Source organism: Rhea pennata, chromosome 3 (assembly GCF_028389875.1).
Source record: "Rhea pennata isolate bPtePen1 chromosome 3, bPtePen1.pri, whole genome shotgun sequence".
NCBI lineage: Eukaryota > Metazoa > Chordata > Aves > Rheiformes > Rheidae > Rhea > Rhea pennata.
This window is the reverse complement of record NC_084665.1, coordinates 74,831,533-74,851,077: the sequence shown is the minus strand read 5'-3', so window position 1 is coordinate 74,851,077 and position 19,545 is coordinate 74,831,533. Positions and strand designations below refer to the sequence as shown.

Genomic DNA, 19,545 nt, shown 5'->3' with positions numbered 1-19,545 from the left:
TCTGCTGCCTCAAAGCTTCCTAGATCCCCCTTGCCCTTTTCCAAGCCCACTGTGGCCCTGCAACTCGGGGAAAGACAACGGGATTTAAAACGACCTGGCAATGCAAGGACGATACTTTAGACTCATTTTGGAGAGGAAAATCCTTCTGTTGAAAGAGGAGAGCCAAAGACTTTGAACTTTTATTTAAACAAATTCCACACCCAGAACTGCAGTCAGACTACTTTAAAAGAGTCAAATGACATCGCAGATGGTGATGTAAAACCACTGGTCTTCTTACAGGGGACAGAGGAAACCTTCTTTTTTTTAGTGGTGTGAATATTTTTTTATGGCAGTGAAAATTATTTCTTGAAAGCAATGTGGGAAAACTATTTAGCAATTTTGAATGGGATTTTTACTTTACATTATAGAAAAGTAAAAGGAGAAGAAGTTGGGAATTCATGAATATTTTTGGACTACCAAAAAACTGGTCAGATCTTTCAGCTTTGTGGTTATGAGTGGCGACTGTCTAGCTTGGGCCACCTGCCTTGGGCTTACAGAAACGCAGCTGTTCCAGGGACAACTGTTCAAACTCCAGAAATACGAAAACCAAGGTGGCACTTCTCAGAGTTTGGCACAACATTTGCATTGGATATATATCTTTTTTTTTTTTTTTTTTTACAAGAAACATTTTATCACGAAAGAAAAATCCTATTAAAGGAGGAATAGGGGAAAGAAATGCGAAGAAACTGCTCCACCCCATCCTGACAGCCTTTAAGGGGAACACCGGCAAGAAAGGGACATAAGGACAATAGGTCTGGGTTACCTCTAATATTGCTCTTTGTCTATGTGTTGCTGTCATTTTGTCACTTTAATAGTTTTTTCTTTTTTGAAGGAAGAAATAAGATATCTATTTAACTGTAGGAAAGCTGAATTAAAAGTATCTTCTTCTTTTCACTCTGTGTGCTTTTATGAGGAATTTAAACTATACAAGAGGAATGAGGCACAGTAGAAGTTTCAGGATGAAATAGAAAAAATATCTGTAGTGTGGATGAAATGAGTTATTTTATTACTTTGCATTAAAGCTAAATAGAAATCTTAACAGTGCAAAATATTCTCTCCATGAGTATAAAATATAGCAATAAATACAAAAGAAGAAAAAATGCAGGAGTATAGCAATATTGTATTTTAGTATAAAGTATATTTGTAAGATGGGTTAATGCAAGGATGCCATTACACAATGACACATTTCTCAACAGACCTGAGAGAAGATGGGATTTTAGCTATTACATAGTGATAAATAATTAACGACAATAGTGCAGAAATGGCAGTTTTCCCCTCTACCTAAAAGCTGGCTTTCTATCTGCAAAGAATCTGACCAACACTACCGTATTTTTTTTATCTTTTTTTTTTATGTAATGTCTTTGGAGATTGACAAAGTTCAGTGTATTCAAGTGGAGAGTCCTAACATCACCTTTTTGACACTGGGAGAAGCAGCTGCCCTGCAGCAAATGATGCAGGAGAAAATACCCCTTGGTACTGCAGCAGCAGAGTTTGTTACCTTCCCACGTTCTGACCTAACGTGGAGGGAGAAGATAACTGTTAACATGAACCACATGCTGGAAGTGGAGTTATGAATAACTAACGTTTCTCCTGGATTGCAGATCAGCACTAACCACAGCAGTGGGGAAGAACGGGAATCTTAATAGTAAGAATAAAACAGAGCAGCGTGAGTAAATACTACGGGGAGCTGGCAAGGAGTTGCTCTGGATTACAGCGTATGCAGAGTATCCCCAGCCAGAGCACTGCAAATGGCAGCAGGTGACTTGCCGTGACTCCTTCAGCCAGACATACCCATGAGAATTTCTTCCTTAGTCTCCAATTAGTCAGATCCCAGACAAGCTGCAGAGGGCAAGTGAAGGACTTCAGGATTTATATTATCAGTTAAACCAAAAATGTTCTGAGGTGCCCGTTAAGAAGGTAGCAGCACTTTGCAGAAGAAAAGTAACTAAAAGTGGCATCTAACTTTGTTGTAGCAGAGGCTTGGGGATGGCAGTATCATTTTGTTAACATCTGCTTGCTGTTTTTTAGACTTTTGTAAGGTTTTTAAAAAAATAGATTAATCTGCAGATTAATCTGTCTCTAGTGTTAGCTGTGCTCCACTGCAACTGTTTCTTTTTTCCTTTCTTTTTTGCCCCTGTCCTCTTCATAAGGAGGAGGACTGGACAATACAGCCAAAATATATTTGGAAACATTCACATAAGCAAAACTGAGTCATTTGCTTCGTTGGCATTTACAATTCCTTTTGACTTGTGAACATCTTCAGCGTGAGAATTTATGCAACAAATACATTGCTATAGGTATCAACGCTTGCTCTCCAAATACTCATTGCATTGTGAAAGCAGGCAAACACCAAAGTCGAGACTATGGCTTAGGGTGGTAGGCATTTTACAAGCAACTTTTTAAAAGTGCTTCTACTCTGGCGGGATTGCAATCTGAACGATTACATGCCCTGTGCTGGCTAACCCTTGCAGAGTTTTGCTCCAGCTTATTCTGCTGTCCCAAGGGGGATCACCCCCAGCACCAGGTTAATTGCTTAATCATAAATGTTTGCAGGTAGCCTGGGAATACAAATACCGTGGTGCTTCTGCTGTCTAATTACAATTGGACCTAACAAACCATCTAGCCCGGCTGCAACAACACACCCGTCTCCTGACCTATTCATGCAAAATCTGGGGAAGGAGGCAGAGCAATTGGCTTTGCGGCAGTGTTGCAGTGCCAGGCATAGGGAGAGTATCTGCCGGGGGTGAATGTGAGCAACTTTTAAGGGTTTGTAAAGTGAGCTCTGGCTATATTCACTGCAGACATTTCTTTCTCGTGCAGAAAATAACTGAGGCTTAGCAAAGCACAAGGAAATAGTGGTTTAATGAACTCTGAGGTTAACACTGATCTTTGTCAGGGAAAGGATGGAGGTGGGGATGAGATATACTATTTACGGCAGCAACCTCCACCTTATTTTAGCAAGGAGCTCCCTTAGAGCAGCAATTAGAAGAATGCAGTATAGACCTCTTTAGAGAGATACAGAAATGCCCTAGCACATACAGTAGGCACAGTTGGCTAATGTTAGCTAGCTTTAAGATCTTGTTCCTTCTTGCCTGCCTTCTTTTCCAGTGGTTTTTCCATATGAGCCCCTGGAGGAGGAGGTGGGGAGGAAAGGCAGGGTTTGAATAATCCTCCGTGCCTCCCATGGATTTTTTGCTGCCCGGCTCCGGAGAAATGTATCTGCCCTGTCTCCTCCTTGGGTCAGGAGGGGCTGCCATCCCTTCTCACTTTCCCTTTGAAGTCCTATTTAAGTTCATGACAAGTTCTAGTGAGGGCTTAAAGGTTGGTCCCTTCCTAGAAGGGATGAAAATGCTATGGGTGGTTTTGGATGCATCAGGACTGTCTGACTGACAGTTCTCAGGCACCTTTTTCTGGGCAGGGGTTGTAATTAAAGTGCCCTTTCGACTGCAGGAAGGCGAGACGGCTCCTCTGGGGGACTGTGGTGTTCTGGCCGGCTTCCCTGGCCTGCCACCCAGAGGAGCAGTTGCAGCAGACTTGGTGGTGTGATTATTTGGAGGACTGAGGTATTTGTTTTGTACGTTGGGCAATTTTTCATGGGGAAGCAGGGGACAGTAAAGGAAAATGAAAAAAAAAGAAAAAGGAAAAAAGGAAAAAGAAAAAAGGAAAAAGGAAGAGGAAAAAGAAGGAAATGAAATGAGGAAATGGAAAAGGAAAATAAAAACAACAAAAGAAAAAAGAAAAGAAAAAAGAGGAAAAAGGGAAGAAAAGAGAAGAAAAATGAAAAGTGACATGCCTCATTTCAGACAGCCCTTAAGCTTTGGGGTTACAGCCTTGGGAACCAAACTGCTAACTTAGTTCCCAGTATGGTACAGTTTTCTCTAAACGCACTGCAGCAACTCAGACCAGAAGGATGCCCCTACTAGCGCCCATCTCTAATCCTGCAGGAGGAGTCAGTTTTGCTGCACCTCCTCAACAGCCTCCACACTCAAGGATATAACGTGCACAGAGTGTGCAAGGCCTAAACCCAGCAGTGCAGCAGCCGGGGTCGCCCACGTGGCTGCAGCCCCCTCCTCCTGAGCCTGCTGCAGGGGCAAGGGAAGGAGCCAGAGGCACTTGTGCCCCGCAGGTGCTGCAGCCCCTGGCTGTTCAGCGGGGACGTGGACAGGGCTGGGTGCCCACCCCACCAACCTGTTGGCCCGTTCCCCGCGGCACTGGCTGGCCCCAGGGTGCTCAGCCCATGCCAGAGCTTGCAGGAACCTTGCTTTGCTGGAGCAAAATGGAGAGCTGTCCTGCCCCACCTGGCCCAGATGTATTGTGCAGCGCCCTCCTCGTTCCCAGTGGATTCAGTCCTGACTTCCTCACCTCCTTTCCTCCCCTCCCTGACCTCAGGTTCAAAACTGCCTCTACATCTCACTCCCATCTCCCTTCTCCGTCTTCTCTCTTGCTCTCTGCACTCCACCAGCCTCATGCTTCAGCAATAGGAAGCAAAGGGATGAAGTTAGGAGAGACACAAACCTTCCTATCAGTTCTGTCTGTAGGTAAGTGAAGCACCTGTATTTATGCATGCAATAGAATCAGGCAAACACAGACCCTCTTCAGAAGAGCCAGTACGTTGGTTTCTGATCCTGCACCATAGCCTTGCAGCAGGGACCAAGTCCTGAGACCTAATCCAGTGGAACAACTATTTTTTTCCACCAGTGAAGTCCTAAAGACAGCCTATGACAGCCCCAGTTGCACACAGACACAAATGATTATTCTCTCTTGACAGACCTGCACAGCTCCCTCCTAGTATTTAACTGCAGTCACAGTGAGCTGGATCAGGAGAGAGACACTTGATAGCTGCTGTTTCCGTGGTTGAAATATTTGTAAAGTTAGCGCATAATCTGAAAGCAGAAGCTAATAAATTATAGGGTGCTAATTGGGGCCGGAGTGGAGCCGTCAATCATATTATCCTAAACACAGAGACCCTCATAACCTAAAAAGGCAAGAGAGACTCCAGGAACAGCTCCCAGTTGTCACTAGCCATGACCTCCAGTGAGAGCACAGAGAGTCAAGGCAGAGAGTTTATTCTACTAAGAAAATGCAAATCCTGTGGTTAAGAAGGCACTTGCATGTGTTTTTGTTTATCCTTGGGAGCATATTTCTTAGAGAATCTCACAGTTTTGCTTTGCCACTTAGCAATTTTGCCACTCTGGCAATTTTTAAAAATGTGCAAATCATAGGAATTTGTAATCTTTGTATTTGCATAGCCCTTAGAGTAAGTCACACATTTTTAATCACAGCCCAGCACCACTGCACAGAACTCCGTCTGCTAAAAGCCATGTTACGGTCCATATTTTCTGTTTGTTTTTCTTATGCCTAAAAACATATATATTTCTTAAAGGCTTCAGGAGTCTGTGATCTGAGCCAGTGCACAATTATGCAAATGTGATACCAGTAAGGCAGTCTCAGCTCCAGTCACTTCATCGTCATGCTTTCCTATGTTGTTTTCATCAAGGTCCTTCTATTTTATTCATATGATATATAGCTGAATCAAAGAAAGAAATTTGAAGAGATTTTTGGTGACACTTTGCTCCAAGAATTCATTTTTATCTTGAAACAATGAGAAGGTATTTCAGAAACCATTTCCATAGGGAAAATGTGGCAAAAATTGGGAGTAACCCAAAAGTGAGGAGTGGGATTCCTTGATTTTAGTGATGGTATGACTAATGCACGCATGCCTGACAACTGGACTACAGTAAAGCCAAACCCTTTTCTTGGTGACACCTCACCTGGCCCTTAGTGACTGCCTCATCTTACAACTGCAAGAACATAGCATGACTAAGTGTACAAACGCTTCTGAAGTTATTTCTAAATGTGTCATTTTACCGTCATTTTTGATGCCTATATTAATCATTTAACATTAAAACTGAATGCTGGCAGGGAGCAGAACCAGTCGCCCCTTCTCAGCTTGCTACCATGAAGACAAATGTCAGTGTCTAACCAGGTGACGCTGCCACTAAAGGCAAGAATCACCTCTGGGTAGAGCAGGCAAGAGGATGTGTTTGACAACTGAATGCAGTTTATATTGACTATCCACTCCCTTATCTCTGTGCAAAACAGGAGACTAGAGCTGTTTGTATAGGCTCATCATATTGTTGCAGCGGAAAGCCTTAAAGAATGGCAGTGTGGAAAGGACAGAAAAATAATCTTAATTTACCTGTTCTCAAACGGGAATCAAATGGCATATTTAAAAAATATATTATTTTATTATTAATTTATTCTTTCTTTTTCCAGTAGCAAGTATGTGGGAAAGCTCAGACAAGAATTAAGCACATGTGTGACGTACATTGCTTGCTCCTGCCTTCTTTTTGTTATTAGCCCATGGTCACCTGCACAACCTAATCTTCTGTTCTGCCGATCAATGGCAAAATTCTCACTGTAGCACCCTGGTGCAAGATCAGACACTGTACACTTATGTTTTAGAAAGTTTTGTTAATGAATTAGAATTACACAACTATACACAATGCATAAAGTGTACAATATGGACCAACAGATTTTAAAAATTTGGAAGCAAAAGCAGTGGGTGTAACAATAACTGTGGAGCTGTTGCTGGTCTCTTCCTCCTATGTAGTGCAAAAGTGTATTTAACAGCTCCTGCATATGATGTGATGGTGTGATCTCCACCTTTCTTGATGTCACCGTACTCAGAAAGTACAATAGCAAAGACCGTGTCAGCAAACAAAAAAACGAGAAAGCACAAAGTTGGCAATGTTCTGCTTGAAGAGCATAGGGCTGAACTGTGTGAGTAGGTTTCCATCCTTAAGAGCTGTGATGATGTCAGATTAAAGAAATTTGGAGACGTGAAAGAAGATATATCCACATAAAAGGTTAATTCTGTGACTCCTAGAATTCTTTAACTTCTATTTCTGTCTAAAAGAAAGTTAAACATATTTCTGGTTGGAAATTACTGAGAATTTACACAGGGTCAGCCCTTCTAGAAGGGTGCTTGAAATTGGGTGCTTGAAGAGAAATACACCAGAAGATTAATCAGAGTAGTTGGTTTCTGGTGCTAGAAATGCACATTGAAACTCCACTGAATTTCCTATAACACAGACAAAAGTAAGCATATCATACAATGTAGGAGAATAAAGGTGTTTCAGGGGCTGCATCTCTAACAACCACTACTGTCAGACAAGATAGGAGAAGAAGAAAAAGAGCCAGCTATCTCAACAGCATTGCAAAGGGGACTGGTATCCAAGTAGAGAGTGGTTATTTTACAGTTTTCTTACTGTAAAAGATAGTAAAAGTAAAAGGTAGTGATCCACACCCTTCAAACTGAAGATGTCACCTGAAGAAGAAGTTAATGTATTATTAAAAAAGGTTATTTTATATGTATCAGTCATGTCACTGGCAATAATGACAATATTTTGGCATCGTCACTTGGCCTTGAAGCACTGGGTTTCTGGTTATTTTCTCGTTAAAACATAATGCCAGTTAGAAGTGCCAAGTGACATTATAAATAGAGCCATGATAGTTTGAAAAATCCACTGGCGTGCAAGCTCCTGCAACTCACTCCAGTGCAAGCATGTGTGTGAGAAAAACCTTAAAGAATCCATTAAAAGAAATGAAGGTGAATTAGAACTTTTTAATCACTAACAAAGCTACAGAGACTCTTTTACAGACATTCTCTTCTATAACAACTATTCTTGTATCTGTTATAGCTAAGACCAGGTTTGTGTAGAGAAGAGGTAAGTTTGAATCTAGAAGAAAGCTTGTCCTCACTGTTAAGATTAAAATGAATAGTCCTAACCACAGATCACAGAGGATATGACTCAGACTATCATAGACAACATGTAGAAAATATCTAAGAAAGAAAAACATAGGAAAAATATCTAAGAATAAAACAGGAAAGAATGGAGACATTAGTTGATTCAAGTCAATAGTAAAACTCTCTTTGCTGAAAACAGCTGCAGGATGTCAAGCAAGAAGTGCTGTTTTCAGGCCTTAAATAAGGATCTTTTTGCCTTCCTTGTGCTCGGGATAAAGATGGTGAGGGAACCATATTTTGAGGCAACTTGTGGCTCTTCTTAGTCTTGTTGTATATGGTGCCATGAAAGCTGAGAAAAACCAACTTTGTTGAGTGGTGAGGAACCTCCTGCTCTCAAGCCCGGGTTCTGGCTAGAGCTTCTCAGGTAAGTGAGGCTGCAGTGCACACAGCTCTTGCTGTCTCTGTCCCCACCACCTATTAGCCTTTGGAGGTGAGATGCTTCTAGAAAACACCTGGGCTAACAGTATAGCAGTAAAACCTTTCTCCTTTCAACTTCAAGTTCCCCGAATCTTGAGACAATGCTATTAAACTGCAGATGGCAGAGTCTCCCGGAGTAGATGAGACCTGAATATTAAATATGAAAAAGGAAAAAAGGCAACTTAATGTTCTATATTTTTTCAGTCCCATGCTATACATTGCAAAGAAGCAATGACAAGCAAAACCCTCTTTTCCCTCTCCCATCACCTCTCAGGAATTCCTCCTTCTCAAGCTGTTTTTTCCTTTGGAGCTCCTGAGAGCCGCTTTGCCTTAGCTCTCATTTTACATTGCTGAGCGCTCCACCTGCAGCACACAGGGGAAAACCAGGTGATCCCACTGAAGCTCAGAAATCTCTCTCATCAACAGTACATACAAACAGTCCATAACTTTCTCTTTCACCTAATAAGAATTCAATATTTCTTACATAAGGCATATGTTTATGCGTGTACGATCTTGATTGTGGCCAGAAATGGAAAAACCCAGGTAACTATTTTTTGGACAGATTTGGTCACTGTAATGTAGGGTCAACACCCCTTGTGAGCAACTCTGGAACAGCAAAATGCAAAGATGGATAGGTGTTGCCTGGTATAGACCAAACCACTTCAGAGATGGAGCACAGTAGACCTACTATGCCTTAAAATATAGAAATGATGTCACTGAAAATTCTACTTTATTAAATAAAAAAATATCTGCTGATTCTACCCTGGCCCTTCACCTTTACAAAATAATTTACAGATATTAATTAATCACCATAGCACATATGGTATGCAGTAATAAATACTATTCATAAGTAGCAGTAAATATTTTTCATCCACTCATATGGATGTCAAGTTTACAGTTGAGAGATTAGATAAGTCATCTAAAGCCATTTAGCATGTCCATGTCTGTCCAAGCACAGATCAGAATTCAGTCACTGCCAGTGGAGAGCACAGCACTAGTAGGTCACCAGTGGTATCACATCCTGAAGCACGCTAACCATCAGGGCTCAGTAATCTCACAAAGTGACTGTGCTGGCATCAAAGAACAAGGAAGAGCCTGAGATGCTCACCTGGCTCCAGCCCAGATAGTCACCTGGGGCATCTCCTGCTAAATGCCTGGGGACACATAGCTCCTTCTCCCAGGCAGGGCAGCAGCAGTAGCTGCCCAAGTCCAGTCCCTCCCCATGCTTCCAGGCCAAACTGAAAGGGGCTGACACCAGTCCCCATGAGTGCTGAGAAGAACCACAGGCAAAGCAATTGCTAAAGCCCTAACGCTCACTGCAAAGTACAGTCTAAACTATGGCATGGATGTTTTTTATATCTAAGCAAGCTATAGCATCCTGCCCATTTGCAGCGTATTTTCAGCTTTCTGAATTTCCATCTTGGCAGAAGTATCTAACAGGACAAAGTATCTAATAAGAAAAGAGAGATTAAAAATTGAAAAGCCACCAGATTCTGAAAAAAAGTCAACATTGATCTCATACAACTCAATCTACTTGGGAAAAACTAACGGCCTTTGAAAAAGGCACTTCTGCTTCACAGGCTAATGGAGTTCTCTGAACTGAACAACAAATGTGAAAAAGGATGCTCCAGCTGAAATAGTCTAATTGGATTTCCAAAAAAGACCAAGATCCTCCATCAAAGGTTATTAAGGAAGCTAGATTTTCCATGAGGAAGGCTTCTCACCTGGATAAATAACTGGCTAAAAGATTAGAGAAAAAGGTTAAGCATAAATGGTCAGTTCTGGGAAAGGGATTCACCAGGAGAATTTCACAGGAGGGATTAATGCTGGGACTTGTATCATTTGGCACAGTCAGAAATAACATGGTGGGAGAGACAGGACACTAGGACAGTGATGAGGAGGCCCAGCTGTGATGAGCTACAGAAGGACTTCATACATCTGGAAATAAAACAGCAGGTGAAATTCAAATATAGAATGTTTCAAAGAGAAAGTGAAGTAACACGTCGAAATTATAATCATAACTTCACAAATAAAAGGGTGGGCTCTAAGATGGCCATTTTCACTCAGAAACAACATATGAGAATTATGATAGAGAATTCCTTTAAAATGTCATCTCAACACAGAGAGATCAAAAAGCAGATAAAATAGAAGGAATGATTAAGAAAGGAACAGAGAAGAAATGAGAAAACACCCTTATGCCACTGTATAATGCATGGAATACTATGTTGTGTGGGTCTCTCCCTCTCAAAAAGGAGATTATAGAACTACTCAGGATCTGAAGAAGAGCAGAGAGTATGGCTGAGGGTGTAGAGAAGCTCCTCCATGAGGAATAACCCAGTAGGCCAGGATCCCTCAGTGTGGGAAAGAGACAACAGGGCACAGGTGAGTGTGGGAATGACAGAGTCTGTAGAGTTATGGTACCATGAAGTAGGAGGAGAGGGGGTGGCTGTTCCCTCCCTCCCTATAAGAACATGGGACGACTCTAGTTTTCTGGGCTCCTTCTGTGGTCAGTAGAGATAGTCTCCTCCAAGAGGTGGCATTTCCACAGACCTTGTTCCTTCCCCAGTCCAGCTAGTTCTATAAAATCAGCAATGATTTGTGAAAAGCAAAGATGAGCCGTATAATAGGTGAACATGACGCTACACTAGATCTGGATTTGCTTTAGCATGTCACATTACAGCAGCCTTCAATACCTCTTTAGGGCAATTAAAGAAATATGCAATACAAATAGCCCTACATAATACTCCCCTCAAAAATGCTGAGTGCCAGAATGAATATTCAGAGGAGAGAAAGCAGCCTGGATCTCCATGGGGAAGGAGAGGGGAGAACAGTGCAGCCTCTCAACTGCATCGATGATGCAGATGTTCATTACACATCAGATTGTAATCAATATAGGAAGAAGGAGGTGTTTAATACTCTGAAAACCTGAAATAAACACAAGCCTGATCTATGTGGGAGAAAAAAAAATGCATACCAAAGTTGTTCATACTGAAAATGAAGATTTTGCATACAGAACTACCTAAGCTTCGCAAAGATGTGAGCTATAGTTCTTCTCTTTCAAACACTCCTTTTCAGAGTCGCTCTCTTGACATTGAGGTTTAAAAGTGTCTTCTCTTGGATCTTTACCTCTCAGTTCCTGGGATGTTGCTTTTGTGTTGGTTCACGTGAAAGAAGTCAGAGTTTGGGTATATGCACTGCCTGACTGCAGTAAAACATCAACTTTAGCCCATCTAAAATAGCACTGTTAATTCACATCCCTCTCCACTTCCAGTTCCTATCTGAATGGAGATTTTTCAACACCATGCCAGCCATAGTCTCTAGATGACTGCACTGAAATAACTGAAATTTGCTTATAATGACTAAAGCAGTACTTGCTGAACTCATGCCAAATCTTGAGAAGCTTAACACTGGGAGGCAGTTTCTCCACTGCTGTATATCAGCATAGCTTAACATATTTAAGTTGATTTACAGCAGATGAAGATTGTACCCATTGACTTTATAACAGTCTGTGAATGAAGCTTTTATTAAGAACCTTTCAGACTTGCTGACAGCAATTGCCATGCTCAGTGCATTTATGATTCAGACTTCAAACATCACTTGCTGGTTCTGCCAGTCCTTGCAGAAGAATTTTCCCAGGAGGGGCTTCTCCTTTCATTTAGGTAGCTTCCCCTGGCTAACAAGGGAAGTCAGGAAAAATTCTCTTACTAGATAGAAACCACACACTAGACCTGGTCTCACTGTATGTCTTAAAGAAGGTAAAAATACACAATATTGTATAACGTGTGTGTGTATGTATATATATATAGTGTGTATATATATATATATGTATGTATATACATAGTGTATCTTCTGGCCATATTATTCTTGTCATGTGCCAGTGACTCTCAGTTCAACCACCAAACCAGTTTCCCCATGTTGGATAGGCTCTTGCATCTTTCCTGACGCAGACCTACCCAGGAGACTGAATCCACTCAGGTTATCGTATTATGGAGATAGTCATGAGGCCCATGAAAGGCATTGCCAAGACAAACTTCTTGGCAGGATTCAAGGCTTTTCCTGCTTAAGAAGAAGAGAGCATGTGAAGTCACACTGATTTTCAAAATCTTTGTGACTTGCAGACTGAGCAGTATTCTTGAGTTAAGTGGAATTACACATGACTGTGAAATCATCTGGTGTGGTGACTACAGAACTGGGATCTTCCTGGTTTCTGGTTAATACAGGTTACTGGTTAGCAGATGTTACTTCTATTTAAGTTATTAAGATGGAATGGCTGTACAATCAATCAATCAGCACTTGATGAGGATGGAAATATTATACCATTATTTATTTATTGATTGGTCACTCACGGTGTGGTGAACACAATTTGGGGAAAAAGTGGTAGAAGTGCTACAGCTATTGTTACTACCAAATCCTGTTTGTATACCTGTTTTGTGAATGAAAACAACAATTGATTAATATAATTATAGATCATTTAAATGGACTTTGTTGGGATTTTAAGACCTTAAATCAAAAACTCTCTAATTTTTATTTTGTTTGAGTAAAATCTCCAAAAGGTCAAAAATCAAATTTCTTGTTCCTCTGTGTTGGATCTCTACTTAAGAAGCTTTTGAAACCTGATTTCAGTTTGGTGGTGCAGCTTAAAAATTTATACATACATCAGACTGTGCTTCTACTACTCATCAGTGCCCCCCACTATCAAATATTTGTACAAAAGCAAGTGCAATTCTAGATTACTGACAAATGTCAATAAACAGCCATGCGTAATTAGCAATTTACTATTCATGATGAAATTTTACCAAAAGCTTATTATATTTTATTCAGTATTCATTTTTTCTGTTGTTTTATTATATATTTTGATTTGATCTCCAAACACATCAAGGAAAAGTATTTCCCTTTATCCAAAGGCTCAGTCTAATAAGAAATGAGAGGATGACCAAGATTAAAAAGGAAAATGACAAGAAATATAAGAAAAAGAGGCTCATCTGATTCACAGATCAATTGCTATGCAACTTAACATAGAACATGATTGCAAAGATTTTTTTTAATTAAATAATAAAATAAACCATCTCCAACAGTGAAAAACACAGCCACCTTTCTTCAGCTGCTTTCTGATTTGGAGCTCATAAAACCACAACTACAATTTAAGCTAATTTTTCCAGTACGAAAAACCTTTTTTTCTGTGCAAGAATAAATGGATTTCAGTTGTTCTTGTTTTCATGAGCCATGGGTCCTGTCGATGGGACTGCACACCAGGCCTCCTTTCTAAGCAAGACAGTATGTATACCAAGATGTACCAAAAAAGCTGAGGTACATGTGGTTGAGTAAAGTTAATCAATGTAACAGTAAAATCATTTGTCATCTGATTACAAGTTTTATTCCTTTATCTGCTGTGAAACACTCAGATCATAAGGTTTAGAATATCTGAAGATACATAATTGTCTACTTATGCTCCTACACATCATTCAACACCTTATGATACTTTCTACAGTTTAAATATTTGAAAAAGGTGGGTTTTTTAAGAAGTCTTTATAAGTGTGGCAAAGTGCATAGTGTTTATCTTGATTTACGTCTTCTGTCGTAGAGCTTTCTCTCCTGTCCTCAAGCAGAGGTAACCAGACTTAACTAAGTTCAGTAGACTCAGCGATTCCTTGGTTGCTGTCTTTGACTAGCACCAAATAATTTAGGCCTTCTTGATTCCTCGTTTCCATTAAGGTGGCAGAAAGAATACTGTCTGAATCTGCACATGGAACCTCATTATCTGCATTTAAAACAAAAACAGCACAGTCATATACACACAGTATTAGCAAGCAAAGAAAGTCAGACAGCTGGTGGAGAAAGTTTGTCTGGTGACTGTATAAGGAGTGACTGATGATTCAAATTTATTTTCTGCTATTGCCTACATGGATTATATCTTTAACCAAATCACTGAGGGATGGTTCATCATCACCACTCATGCCATCATAGGTAGCAAAGCCATTATGAGTATATGATTTGCTTCTTCTAGTAGTAAAGATGGCCTACGTATGACCAATGTGATTTTAATCTGTACCTTTACATAATCCATTATGCTAAAGTGTCTTGTAATATAGGCAGTTTTCTTCCTACTAAATTCTAATAACCTCTTTTTCTAGAAGAGTTATAATATTCTGTCCTTCTAAAAGCTTAAGCTTGAAAATCCAGCACATTTTCACAATTCTAACATTTTTTTTTCTTAATTTGATGTTGTTCGTATAGTCAGAGTTGCCCAGAGTCTATTGCAAGGAATACATCTTTTTTTGTTTTAATGCAAAAATAATTAACTAAAATCTCAAGTTATTACTGTTGCTATTTTGTGTATTTATTCTTAGTAACACATACCTTTTTTTATTACCGTCCCTCCTTATTTTATTTCACAACTGGAAAACGAAGCATGTGACATGCAGGGTCATCTACTCGTAAGGATACCAAGCATTGCACTGTTGCACCAGACAACATACAGTTTATTATGTCACTGTAATCACCACCTCTCCCCTGCAAGCTATGAAGTCAGAAGTCTGTTCCACATGCTAGAGTCAGTTAGGAGATTATCAGGAAAAAATATGAAAGTGAATTTTAATTTAAGAAACCTATTAGCGAGATGAGGATTGGGATATAGAATAGACTGTGTTCACATACCACAGTGACTGACAGCTAAGAAAAATCATTTGATACTCACTTTGTCAGTTCAGGACTATTATGGCAATATTTAGTAATTCAATCCACACCAAAGCCTCATCAGCCAGTACGGCTTTTCTTTGTATTTGGTTTTTGTTTAATAAAGCTTTTAATGGAAACCCTCAGGGGCAAGTCGCTTTGGAAAAGGCATGCTAGCAAATGCTGAGGGCATGTTTGCAGCAAACTCTTAAGAGAGAAACCTTAAAATAAGGACCCAAGTAAAACCGGGTATTTACAGACTAGACATAAGCCGGCTGACCTGCCTAAGTATAGAACACCAGAGGAGCATTCAGATTTGTTTCCTGTATAAGTATCTGGAACTGATGAGGTGATGTTTACACAAATGTGAGTATGAGGTCACTGAGATATTTTTACCAGACATATAGATACATTACTAATTCTTTCCCCGACAGGTCTGAAGAACTACAGAATATATAAAATATTATAATCCTCTTTTAGCCTATATGACACTGCATTTCTCATTACACAGAAAAGGAGATATAAACTGAACACCTTGCCTTGCTTTTTACTTTTTGAGCTTTGCAGACAAAATAAGCAAGAAATACTATTTTTGCAGAATATGCATTAATCCATTCAAACACAGGAAGAATATAAAGTTGGTATCCTTTCTTCTATGATATGATAGAGATAAGTGATATTACATTCTTTCACAATGAGATTTTGACTGTGTATGCCCTTTCCTTCACTGCCATGTCTTTTCCTGTTAGCAGAGCATTCGGCACTCGTGAAAGCTTAGCACCATGTATACTGCTGTATAAGCCAAAAAGTCTATACAAATATGTCAAACTATGGAGTACAATGCTTGCCTCTCATACAAGTCGGCATTGCAATTTTTACTCACTTAGTTATTTGATGGATGGATATAGAAGAGACTGAAAATGAGCAGTTGAGAGAAAAAAACACAATATGCTGTGGAATTTCCCCTAAATATGAGAAGCAGAAGCAGCACCAACACTGGAAAGCCATAAGCCATGGCCAGCAATGGAGAGAAGCGTGAATACCCTTAGAAAGCCCCTTCCAAAAACCCATAAGAATTTAAAGGAAGGTAGAGGGAAGCTGGAGTGGCGAAGCAGATCAGCATATTCATGAGATATTATTCTTTTATTTTCAGTTTTAACATTGCTAAAATTAGTTGATTGATATATAGTCATGCTGGGTTATATGCGAGTAAATACCAGATAAACCATGTGATGTGATCCCCTCAGATTTCACAAGCAGTCTGGCTGAGCCAACAAAATGCCCCGAGAGGAGGCCTCCAAGGAACACCTTCATGGAATCTAAAGTCGTGCTGGGAAGTCAACTCCAAACACTTAAATCTTGTGGGGCTGTCTACACTGTAGACTGTTGCATAGTGTAGAGTTACGTATGTTGGTTTTAAACAACCTACCTCAGGACATGCAGCAGGCTAAGTCCAGATCTATGTACACGTTAAGCACACTAAAATCTGTGCTCTCGCAGGTAGACTCCTTCCAGTAACCAAAACAGTGTGTTCAAAGCTGTAGTTGCATAGACACCTGTCTCAGGTGTTAATTGCATATGATCTTGAACTTTTTGGGCCCTTTGCCTAGCAGAGGTGTTAAGCACAATATCCTAGCCAAGCTGCAGGTAAATTAATTACAATGCACCTCTTCAGGAGCAGGCAACAACCTTATTCTAAAGAACACCAAATCAAGTAGTACAAGAAACTATGACCTCCTGGCTCATGCTAATGAGGGACAGAGTTTGTTTGCTTAGTTTCCTCCAAGGATACTGGTCCCAATCTGGTAAAATCTGTGTTTCCCATTTCCAAATCTCAGCATCTCATTCAGCTGCTTCCTGTACTAAGCCAGCATGCAGTGTTGACCAGGCCTCTTGGGTGGGTTATGGATCCTGCCTCAGGGGTAAGAAACAATCATTCACAGAGTGTGTTTCATTACCTGCTTAGTAGGCTGTGTGTATCTACTAAATGTGTTGACATTCTTTGTGGAAGGGTGCACATTTTTACGATGTCTTGATAAGCAGATGGTTTTTAGGGAGTTTAATTTCAGAAGGTGATAACAGAAAAAAAGGTCAGTAGAAAAATTGGCTGGCAGAGACTGAACAAATTGATCTAGAGATACTAATCTTCTACTAAAATTATTTCGAGCCCAGATCCTCAGCTAGTGTATATTAACAGAGTTTCTTAGAAACCAGTGGGACTCCAGTGATTTACACTAGCTAACTATCCAGTCTGAGGTGTTACTAATTCTAGGTAATACATTCACATATAATTCTTAGCAGCTTGATATGGGAAGGATCACTTATTTGAGAAGGGCAGTCACATTTACTTTTTTCCCATTAATATCCTTGTTTTTCTCATACATGTTAGATTCTGCCCTTTGTCCTGTCCATGCACTTTATGTGCTAGAGTACAGGAGAATGGTTGATTTATGGAAATGGCAGAAAGATCTACTCTACAGTGGGCACATTCAAAACAAACACTTGGAGACTTATTTGTTTAATAAATATTAAGGGTGAAAACTTTGATTATCAAACCCTGACTTCTTCATCTCAGTTATGTCAGTCAGGGCAAGGAGACAGTTCTATGGATGGAGTATTTTACTGAAACCTGTTGACCACCTGCAACTGTAGGTATTGTGTTTAGGCTTCTGCATGCTTCCAGTAAGAATATAAATAGAACAAATATATAACTGTTTTAATGCTTTATTATGTATTATCAGTTATTATGATATATCAGTTGAGATATATGTTTTCTGTCTAATCAAGCATATCATCCCACATGGTTTCATAGAATCATAGAATCAGTAAGGTTGGAAGGGACCTCCAGAGATCGACTAGTCCAACCTTCCTGCTCAGCAGGGTCACCTAGAGCATGGTAGACAGGGTTGCATCCAGGTGGGCCTTGAAGATCTCCAGAGAAGGAGACTCCACAACCTCTCTGGGCAACCTGGTCCAGTGCTCTGTCACTCTCACAGGGAAGAAATTCCCCCTCACGGTCAGGCGGAGCTTCCTGTGCTTCAATTTCTGCCCATTGCCTCTTGTCCTGTCACACGGGACAACTGAAAAGAGTTTTGTCCCCGTCCCCTTGACACCCTCCCTTCAGGTACTTGTACACATTGATAAGATCCCCCCTCAGTCTTCTCTTCCCCAGGTTGAAGAGGCCCAGCTCTCGCAGCCTTTTCTCATAGCGGAGATGCTCCAGCCCTCTGATCATCTTTGTAGCCCTACGCTGGACTCTCTTCAGTAGCTCCATGTCTCTCTTGTCCTGGGGAGCCCAGGCCTGGACACAGGACTCAAGATGAGGCCTCACCAGGGCTGAGTAGAGGGGCAGGATCACCTCTTTCGACCTGCTGGCAGCAGTCTTCCTAATGCACCCCAGGAGACCATTGACTTTCTTGGCCACAAGGGCACATTGCTGGCTCATGGGTTGAGGGTGACTCACTAAGCTTTGCTATTCTGTCAGGTGCTAATGATGCTAAAAGTGAGGATTTTGCTCATCCTGCATTTCCACAGCACTAAACTACTTAAAGCATTGACTACCTATCTTTTATTTTAGTAGATTTCCCAATGATAAATTTGTGGATAGAAACCTATGTGCAAGATGCTGTCTTGAAGAACGCCAGTATAAGCCTGTTAAGGTTGTTTATTATCACTTATTACTTGCATTACCTAAGAGCACCAAAGAAAGGCCAGTTCCAATTAATGTGGCTGTATAAACAGGAAAGCATTCCCATTTCTCCAGGTCACAGAGTAGGATTCATTTTGCCTAGTTTTAATCATTCAGATCTTTTATGTTCAGTTTAAGCTCCTTGCTTTGGCTCCCTTTACAGTCAGTGGTCTACAGACAATGGGGTGAAAGGAGGGATTGAGTCACGTTGTGGAGATGCTTATTTTACACACTTCTCTTTAACAATAGTTTACTAGTACACAGTCAGAGTAACATCCTCTGAACAAGCCTACAACTCTCTGGTGACTATCAAAGAATCTAGATAGCCAGGGTAAACTCTGTGCTTATGGTTTAGTTGGCTATATCTATATACCCATAGTACACAAATGTCAGTTATTATCATTACAGTATCACATCATCTGACTGAGTTTTTCCCTCAGCATAAAGCAAAGTGTTACATTACCTTTCTAGCAATATCATATTGCTCATGCGTACTCTGTGGTATTAAACAATATTTGTCTAGGGGACAAATAAGAAATGATCCCCCCCACCAAGTCCCCTTTTGCCTGCAGTGCTGTAACCACTCACTGTTTTGGAAGAAGCCTTTTTGCTGACCTCTACTGGCTTTGGGTCAGCCACTTGCCAAGGTAAGTGGGGAAGAGGATTATTGACTTTCAGAAAAATACAAAGGAGACTAGATACAAGGTTTAAGAACTGTCTCTTATCTGCACATCTGTTTTAGAGAAGTTTCTGTTTGTCCAAGTGATTACTTCAAATCCAGAGAGGTGTGCAGAATAGTTTTTAAAAAGTAACTAGTTTTAGGAAAATAAACTTCTTATACACGGGGAACAGAAAACAAGTACTATTCAGCCAGCACAGTGGGTAGAGATGTAGTTAAAGGTGAAATCACTAATCTCAG

The 19,545-nt window shown here is 40.5% G+C and overlaps 1 protein-coding gene across 1 annotated transcript in view; it reads right to left on the bottom strand.

Annotated features, from left to right (window-relative positions):
* Positions 1-13,884: 13,884 nt before the first annotated feature.
* ROS1 (ROS proto-oncogene 1, receptor tyrosine kinase) overlaps positions 13,885-19,545 on the bottom strand; it is a 75,476-nt gene continuing 69,815 nt past the window's right edge. Inside the window, exon 44 of the mRNA XM_062573068.1 lies at positions 13,885-14,024. Coding sequence (XP_062429052.1) covers positions 13,885-14,024 — 140 coding nt within the window. The remainder of the gene's footprint in view (positions 14,025-19,545) is intronic.